The 9,523-nt window shown below is 41.5% G+C and overlaps 1 protein-coding gene across 1 annotated transcript; it reads right to left on the bottom strand.

Annotated features, from left to right (window-relative positions):
- Positions 1 to 6,398: 6,398 nt before the first annotated feature.
- On the bottom strand, positions 6,399 to 9,263 carry si:dkey-175m17.6 (N-acetyllactosaminide beta-1,3-N-acetylglucosaminyltransferase 2). Its single transcript, XM_061802169.1, has 2 exons — positions 9,011 to 9,263; positions 6,399 to 8,497 (listed from the first exon to the last, which is right to left on the bottom strand). Exon 2 carries the CDS (start codon positions 8,469 to 8,471, stop codon positions 7,134 to 7,136), a length of 1,338 nt encoding a protein of 445 aa, XP_061658153.1. The 5' UTR covers positions 8,472 to 8,497; positions 9,011 to 9,263; the 3' UTR covers positions 6,399 to 7,133.
- Between the last annotated feature and the right edge of the window lie 260 nt (positions 9,264 to 9,523).

Here is a 9,523-nt window from a genome sequence, read left to right as displayed (position 1 = left end):
AGCGTGTCATCTCAGATGAACACACATATGTTTGGCACAATTTTTACGCCGGATGCCCTTCCTGACGCAACCCTTCTCAGGGAGTGGAGGCCCCAGTGGGATATGAATCCACAACCCCTGGTTTTCCAAACCAGTGCTCTAATCACTGAGCTACGGGGGCTCACCCCTTATCATTATGATTTCTTAAAATAATTATCAACTGTGATTTAACAATGGAGGAAGCCGATATATAATATGCAAATAGTATGAAGATTTTCAAATGATCACTTCAACATTCCTTGGAAATCAAAATACCCCATCCCTGGTGGTCCTTGCGGGCTTCTTGGTGCAAGTGTGCACCATGTTGGTGATGATACTATTGTGCAAAAAATTTAATGGAGTTCATATAGACCGCCATATTTTGTTCTTTCCCAAGGATTTGTTTTGACCTTTTCTCAAAAAACTCTCATTTGTTCCCACAGTCCAAAAATATGCACGTGGGGTTAATTGAGGACTCTAAATAGCTGATGGGTGTGAATGTGAGTGGAAATGGTTGTTTGTGTATACATGCCTTGTTCTACTAATGAGTCCAGGGTGTATTTCACCTTTTGCCCCAAATCAGTTGAGACCAGCTCTAGCAATCCCATAACCCCAAAGACGAGTGCGAAAAAAAATGAATGGATCTCTAAAAAAATCTATATTAAGAAGTAAATAGATCAAGGAGGAAAGAAGGTTGTTGTACAAAAAGGAAAAACTAGCAGAAAGGTGGTATTTTGACTTAATTCCGAATACCTACAAAGATGGTTTGGTCTATTCTCTAAATCTGACCAACCCAAACAAATATTTTTGAGCTGTTTTTTTAAAACTCTTCTTGACTTTGAACACCCCTGATCAAACTAAGTTGTCGGGGTACTGCAGCAGACAGTCAGCTGCTTGGCTGTGGTGAGAGTCGGAGACAGACAGCCGTGAGATGCGTCTGCTGCTGCCTGTGCCTAATTAGGCTGTAGATTCTGCGCTCTCTCTCTCGCTCCCTCTCTGGTGTGATTACATAACGAGCGATGCGGTGAAGTATCTGAGTGCTGTGCGGGTGCGTGTACGCTCCATACAGTATGCACATGAAAGTGAGAGTGAGTTTGTAAAATGCATTGAGTCAGTGAATGACCTACAACCATTGAACAGTCTCTCACGGCTTCATTATATCACCCAGTTTCTCCCCTTTGTGTTTATTCTTTTCCCTTAATGTTCGTTTCTTCTCATCATTTTTCTTGTCACAGATTCACCCAAGCGTCGCCTCGTTGCCACTTGGAAAGTGCAAAAAGTCACTGCCTCTAATAATCTAATCCCCGCACTTTCATAACTGATATGCTTAGACTTTTAATTATTTCATCGTTATTACTCCTTTGTTATCTTGGAGGCTCCTTCCATCAATTTGTTCCAGAAGATCACTCTGAACACCATGAAGGTTGTTAAATGAAACCCTCATCAGGGGCATAATAGCTTTGCATCATTTAATGCGTGAGGCATAAACCAGATGCATGGTCGAGATAGCAGAACTCTTGTTAGAATATTCCACTTTAGGGACAGAACATAAAGCTTTTCTGGAGAGTTGACAGGACTGAAAGCAGAAATGAGGACAGTTGTACATTCTGACGCATGCTGCCAGCCAAGCCCAGCATAAAGCGGTGCAAATAAGATTAAACAAATGGAAGGAAATCATCCATCCATCCATTTTCTTTGCCGCTTATCCTTACGAGGGTCATGGGGAGTGCTGGAGCCTATCGCAGCTGTCAACGGGCAGGAGGCAAGGTACACCCTGAACTGGTTGCCAGCCAATCACAGGGACATAGAGAAAAACAGCCATGCTCACAATCACACCTAGGGGCAATTTAGACTGTCGAATTAATGTTACATGTTTTTGGGATGTGGGAGGAAATCAGAGCGCCCGGAGAAAACCCATGCAGGCACAGGGAGAACATGTAAACTCCACACATACGGGTCTGGGATCAAACTCGGGATCTCAGAACTGTGAGGCCAACGCTTTACCAGTTGATCCACCGTGCCGCCCGGAAGGAAATCAGTCAACTCATTTCACGTTGAATCAATGAAATGATTTTTGGCAAAACATTTCAGATTTGCAGCAACTGAAGACAATGCTACATTGAGCAGTCCAATAGAAATTGACTGGCTGGGATTGGCTGGTAGTTCAGGGTGTACAGTAGTCATTTTTTTCAAAAACTTTTTTTAATCTGGAAAACATTTGCGCAGTTCGTCTTTAAGCCGCAAGATGGTGATGCTGATCATCCCGTTGTTTTGAGGCAAAAACAAATTTATTACCCGCAAGAATCTGCTACAACTGCAAAACATTTTGCAACTAAGAATCCACAATCCAATTTTTTTTTTTAAGTAAACACAGGTGCATCCCTTGTCGGAATAAAGTACTCTATGCATAAGATTCTAAGATTCATTGTGATTCTAATCAGAGAAATTTGATTTGAATCCCTGCACCCCAAAAGTATACCTTGATCTGGATGTTTTTGTTTTTCATTTTTAAACTGACTTCTGTAGCCAGTGTAGAGAGAAACCACTAGAGGGGAGGTTCTGTGCTTTCATGTCATCCCGCGGAGCAGAAATGGCATCTTAAAAACTGTATATATAACGTATACCCAAATTTCAATGCTTGAATCTGCAGTGGGTCTTTTGAACCTACAGTAGCCCCTGAAATATGAAGGTAATGTCACTTCCTAACATTTTCCATGTTCCGAATGCACCACTGTGGTCACTCACAGGAGGGAGTGCAGCTCTTTCGCCAGCATGCCCAAAATATTTCCACTTACTTTGGAACTCTATAATACAGATAAGGATGCCGCTACAAGAATTATCACTTCCTACGCAACGGAACCACTGCAGCATTTCGCTACCTCCTGCTCCCTCGTTCTTCACTCTTTTCCCGCCTCATCACCTCTCATTCTCTCCCCTCCTCCTCTGGCATTCTCTCATCTCCCCCGCTGCATCCTCTCCTCTGAGCCCCCCCCCCCCCCGCTCTGCCTCCTCCCCCTCCTCCTGCTCCCCACATGTCTGTCTGTTCGAAACTGGAGCAACATCTTAATCGAGGCTCACAGACGTGACGGGAATTTCTCAGCAAACCGTCTCTGCAGTAGAGAGAAACACACACACACACACACACTCTGCTTGGTAGCCAATTAGCAGCAGGCAATCCAATGCCAACCAAATGACTGCATGTTGATGAGCTGGCGGCTCTGTGTGTGTGTGTGTGTGTGTGTGTGGTGTGTGTGTGTGTGTGTGTGTGTGTGTGTGTGTGTGTGTGTGTGTCTATGCGTACGTGTGTGTGTCTATGCGTACGTGTGTGTGCATGCGTTGGTGGACATCACCAGCACTAACATAGATAGGAGGACATCTCTCTTATGTGTTCACTGGAAATAGGGGGATTATGGTGCATTAAAAACATCCCCATTAGGGACAATCTGAGACAAGTACAAGGATGTGGGAGTTTGCATCCTGAGATTCTTTGTGTGCGTGCGTGCGTGTGTGTGTGTGTCTGGTGCTGTCCTGGTTCTTTGAGTGTATCCGCATGTGTTTGCCCACAAGCAGCATTATGAGAACAATGGAGATGATTTACATGGACCAGATCCTTGTTTTCTCTTCCGCTTCCTCCACCAACCTTCCTCTATTTTTGCTGCATATCGTTCTACCCACACCTCCCTTCTACCATGCTTCCATTTTGGGGAGTTCATCCAAAGGTGAAACCAACTAAAAAACACACTCTGAGATTCTCTTTATGTGTCAAAAATATTGACACCGGCTTTGACATAGTATCCCCCAGCAGTGATGAGTTGTTTGCCTGTAGAGGTTTCATCATCTATTCCTTTTTTTTTTTTAGAGACAGAATGTCGAAAGACCGAAAAGAAAGTCTGCCTTCTCAGTTGTTGTTGCCCTACTTCTCGAAATTATTCCTCATATTGACTCCAGACACGGGTCTGTAGAAAAAATAAACTACTCACAGATAAGAAGTTTAAAAACAATTAGTAAACAGCCCTAAATTGTGTGTGCATATATACACGGCACGGTGGGCCAGCTGGTAAAGCGTTGGCCCCAAAGTTCTGAGGTCTTGGGTTCAATCCCAGGGCTGCCAGTGTGGAGTTTGCATGTTCTCCCCGAGCCTACGTGGGTTTTCTCCGGGCAGTCCAGTTTCCTACCACATCCCAAAAGCATGCAACATTAATTGGAGACTCTAAATTTCCCTTAGGTGTGATTGCGAGTGCGACTGTTTGTCTTTATGTGCCCTGTGATTGGTTGCCGACCAGTTCAGGGTGTACCCCATCTCCTGACCAATGATAGCTGGGATAGGCTACATTTTTTTGAAGATAAGTGGCTCAGAAAATGGATGAATGGATAAATGCACACACGTGTGCGTGTGTGTGTGGGTGGGGGTGGGGGGTGAATATCAAGGGAATGTCCATTTATTTCAATCATATTTAAAAAGTTGAACTTTCCACACAAAGTAAATCAGAACACGTAATTCACATAATTCATAATTAATTAAAAATGATTAATAGTAATTAGATAATTCATAATTCACCACACAAAATTAAATATTTAGACTATTTTTAATTGCTAATTATAGTAGAAACATCCCAATAAAAGTATTTTTCACACAATTGGAATAGTTCATATGACCGACAAAAAAATGGACCTCAAAGACAGATATGTTGGCCTTCTGAAAATTGTATTGACATAACAATGCAACTTTCTCAACGTGTGTTGGGAAGAATCAGTAAAATGCAAGTCAAATTTTGATCAGCACCCCCCACACATGGCTGTGTTCTATATGTGAGCAGTTAGCTCCGGGCAAATAGCCCATTTTAAAAATGTTATTCACTGTGTGCTATGATTCAACGCTGTCTGTGTAATCGTCACCATTTACACTGTAAAGACTCTCTGTATGCAGGCGTTTGTATTTGTATTTGAGACTGCTGTCTGCTGTCAGGTTGTCATTCCAAATGAGTCTCTCAATTTCCCTGCCTGAATATATAGATTTAATCAAAAATAAATAAATAATGGTCTTCTCAATGACCATATGGAGTGAAAAGGTTTTATAGTTGGATCAAGTAGTTTTTCATATTTCTTAAATTACCTTTACTTCTAGCTGATAACTTATTGTGCAAGGCTGCCACCTTGTGGTGTATATATGATATATGAAAACCCGTCAAATGTTACCAAGAGAGAGTTTGCTTTAGAGTGAGGCTGAATGAGATTGCATTTGTTTTTGGAGGAACAACATTCAGTAATGATTAAAAATGTAAAAATGTAACTTTACCGCTTCCAGTACTGTTAAACAAAGTTTTGTTTTTTCCTTGTGTATTTTTTTTTTACCTATGCTGCATGCATTCCCAAATTTATGAGTGCCTGGTTCTCTGTGCACTGTTAGTTATTGGCATATTATTGCCTGTCAGCCATTGTCCGCCAGTGTAGGTCCCAGTTCACCCAAGACCAAAATAAGATAGACAGACAAATAATTTTAATAATTTCACCAACAGCCTTAATTTATCACCAAAAATGTAATTGTTTTGAACAAATTCAGCTTCCTCAAGCAGCTTCTTGTCAAGAGTTAACAAGCATTTTAGTGAGCACCCTTCAGGTGACTCAAATGCCTTCCAGGAGGCGCCTCAGGTGCTCTTGCTTGTTCCACTATTGTTTTGCTGGTAGGCAGCACCCTTGGGGACTGGCCCGGAGTCAGTGTCCAAGTAGTCTAGCCACATGAGCACACAAGCTCTTCCGGGATCTTGTGTGGAAGTGTGCTTATCACTGCGAGTTTGCTTCAAGTGGACTCCTGGTTAAACCCCTCATAGATCATTTCTGCAGAGCTGGAGGCTTGACCTTTGAAGTCAGTAGACCAATAACATGACGGAAATTCATCTGTCTGCACATTTTTCTGCACCACTTATCTTGTTAAAGTGTCAAAGTTAAGCTGGAGTCGATCCCATCTGATTTTGTGTGAGAGGTGGAGTACACCTTGAAGTGATCAACTGTCAGTCACAGGGCTGACACGTCAGGAGAGTCAGCTGTTTAAAATTGCACTGATTTCCAAGACTTCAATGAAACATTTCATATTTTGGACTGTGAGAGGATGGATTCAAACGTAAAAGATTGCACAGAGGCAGCTATTTAAACCACTATCCCACTGTGCTCAGCAAAAGATATTTTCTGTTAGTCTAGTGAGGATGAGGCTCAATGTGAGATCAACTACTTTGTTTTATTAAGTGGTGCACTGGCGTCTGTGTGGAAAATACTGTAGTTTTCCACTGAGTGGAGGTTTTTGTTCAATGTGCCTCTGATGTTACACCATGCACGGGAATTTAACACTACATGTCATTTATTCTCAACTCAACGCATTCAAGTGATAGTTGGACAACTGCACTGTATTTTTATTGAATGTACAGGCCTCCATTCACAGAAGTGAAGAAAGACAGCACACACCTGTAGTGACAAACCCCCGAGAGGACAAAGGGATAAGCAGAACAAATCAAGCATCATTCAGATCAATTTTGAACTTTTCATGCTTATTAACAAACAAGTAAAGCAAAGTAATTTAAAACACATACAACATAAATAGGACAAGTATGTAAAATAATTTAGCGCACAAAATTATGGTAACAGAGAACAAAATGATAACTCTTAGTGACATGTTCATCTTACATAATTGTGAAAGCTTATGTTGAACAGGTTCAAAATGTAATATTTAATTCTAAAGCAAGTAATCACGAAAAAATCTCAGCAAGAATATGATAATTATTAGAACTTGAGTACATTAGAACCAATGCACTTATGTCTTTGTGTATCATCCTTGTAAGGCTGTTTGTAGGTAGATCAAACATCTTATTCCATATTTGATAAAAGCAATACGTGACAATTCACACAAACTATTAGCCTGTTGTGGATCACCGATGGCTTGAATTTATCTAAGTTGACATTCAGAGAGAGTCATTGCAAACAATGCACGTAAACCACTGGACAACTGTGCTGTTTGCATACGAAACATTTCCTAGGATTTTGGCGCTTAAAATAAATAATGTTCAAATTTCAGGTCATCACGGTTGCATTCCTCCCAATGAATCCGATTTGACAGTACATAAACGTCAACATTGCATATTCTGCAACTTGTGCCATAACGTCAACATTTCTTTGGGACTTCGTCTGTGAACGAGCAGCACAGATTTGTATGCACAAGGATTCTCCCTGTCCGTGTCTGGGAGATCAAATGTTAAAAAACCTGGGTGGTGACTTGGAGAGAGCCCGAGTCTTTGCAAGCACATTCCCAGGTAAACATCATCAATTGGGAAAAGGAAAACCCTTGCAGACACCTCTTTTAGTCGTAATGCAAGTGAACGAGAGTAAACCACCCCTCCTCCTCCAGCATAAGGTGGATAGGCACCTTTGTAGAAACTTTCTGGTATGTAGTACTTAGTAGATGGATCCCGGTTTGGCATTGCGTTGTTGATGACATCTCCCACAAACAAATCCATGAGCATTTCATTTGTATGGCCCCGCTGCAGTTTGCGTTCTTCCCACTGCTCGTTTAAGTAATCCAGTAGGGCGCCAGTTCGGACAAAGACGTCGTCATCCCCTTTAAAGACAAATACAGCTGTGGGGCAATATTGCTGGAGCCAATGCCAGAAAAGCAAGTCCTTCAGGGTCAGGTTGAAGAAAGAGTCTGTAAAATCCCATTGGAGGATATCCCCGTACTTTTGGTTCTCTAGGTCCAAAAAATTTTTCAGGTCCGGATGAGGTCCTGTACTCGAGTCCTGCCTTCCCAGAAGAAACACGGTACGCACAAATCCGCCTTTCTTTTTGAACTCCCCTGTCACAAAACCGCTGCTCCCCCATGTTTCCCGGATGGCTTGTCTGTTTTCAAAGTTCCCCACTTGAGATTTAATGGCCATGAGAAGCATTGGATAGTCAAAACCAGATTTAGTCTTGTTCCTTTTGCACATTGTGGGTTGATTGATAAGGATTTGATAACTCCTGCAATGCATCGACCTGACAAATGCCCTCATTTGTTCTGGTATATCGTTGACAGCATATTGATGGTGTTCTGAACATGTGTGTGACTCACAACCAGCGAGACATTCATCATTAATTCGACGTGAGAGTTTTGCTTTGGGCTTCCTGGATGTCATAGTCATGTTCCCTTGTAGAATTGGATTGTAGTGACGGTCCAAGGAGTGCTGTAACTGGTTCCACAGTGCGCTCTGTTCCAGATGAAGTTTCCAGAAGGGGTTGAGTGGATGAGAAGCCAAGGCCCCAGAATTTGCTGAAATCCCTGGAGCAATATAGTGAATGGTTATTTTCGGGGGAGCGTAGGAGATGGTGACGAATATGGTAACCATGATATAAATCAGAAGGTGGCCAGTCATCATGCAAGGCAGCAAGCACATGCAAAGAAGCCTCCTGTTGCACTTGCAGCATTTGCCCATCGCATTTGCTGAAATTAGGGACACACCTGCACACAAAGCAAATATAAATCTTTATCTTTATATAAAAACAAACAAAGACCCATCAAATGACATACCCCTCTTTCTCTATGTACACCATTGTATTTTGTACAGTATGTTTGGATCAAGCACCAGAGTCAACCCTCTGAAGTCTTTGTCACCATGCCGACGGCCCAGTGAGATTTATTAACACTGCATCATTCTTTATCTACCTAGAGCGATATAAAAATGAACACCCCCTCTACATGATCTAGAAGTAGGAGCTCCAATAGGTGCAAATATTTTGTCTTACAGTAGCTTCATCAATCAGTAAAATAAATTCTCCCTAAGCTTTTTTTTTTTTTTATTTGGGGGAGGGGAGTAAGTTGACTCTATTTATTTTCCTTTATGATTTCCATGACCAGGGTATAAAAACGCAGAAGCATTGCATTTAATCTAAAATGTGAAATACATTGGACAACATATATAAAGTATAATTTACAAAGGAAACATCATGGAAGAGAAATAATGTGAATACTTACAAGACAGCAAAATTCTAAAATTGGTGAAGTCGACTGATATGGAAGACTCAGCAAGGTAAAAAGTCCATCTTGTTTTGGGTTCTCATTCCGGTTGGATTACTTGCTAGATCAAATTTTCCCGTCTGCGAGAACATCACTGATGTCCATTGACTGTGTTAAGTAATGGGAAAAAAATCCTCTTAAATCAAGCAAGCAGTCATTGACATCACCCGGATCTGAGCAACAAGTCTCAGGTGAGACAGAGGACTGCGCATGCGTGTTAATGTTCTTCCCCAACACGTTATGGCTACACTATATATGAAGGTAAATGTCCAAATGTACTTAGGTAAATTAAACACAGGAAGCAGCTCAACCAAGATCTAATTTCTTTGAAGAACAGATTTGCATGCAGGTGCTGCGGGTCGAATACAGTATTTGCATGATACCTTGAATGTAAAGTGTAGTTTCCCAGAAACTCATTGTTCTGTACGATTGAATAAGATTAAGAAAAACAACAATATAATATGTAATTAT

This window comes from Syngnathoides biaculeatus, chromosome 17 (assembly GCF_019802595.1).
Source record: "Syngnathoides biaculeatus isolate LvHL_M chromosome 17, ASM1980259v1, whole genome shotgun sequence".
Classification (NCBI taxonomy): domain Eukaryota; kingdom Metazoa; phylum Chordata; class Actinopteri; order Syngnathiformes; family Syngnathidae; genus Syngnathoides; species Syngnathoides biaculeatus.
This window is presented reverse-complemented; position numbering and strand designations above follow the sequence as displayed.

Bases quoted from the DNA above. Each gene is read 5' to 3' on its own strand.
- si:dkey-175m17.6 (XM_061802169.1), bottom strand. From the start codon at position 8,471: ATGGGCAAATGCTGCAAGTGCAACAGGAGGCTTCTTTGCATGTGCTTG.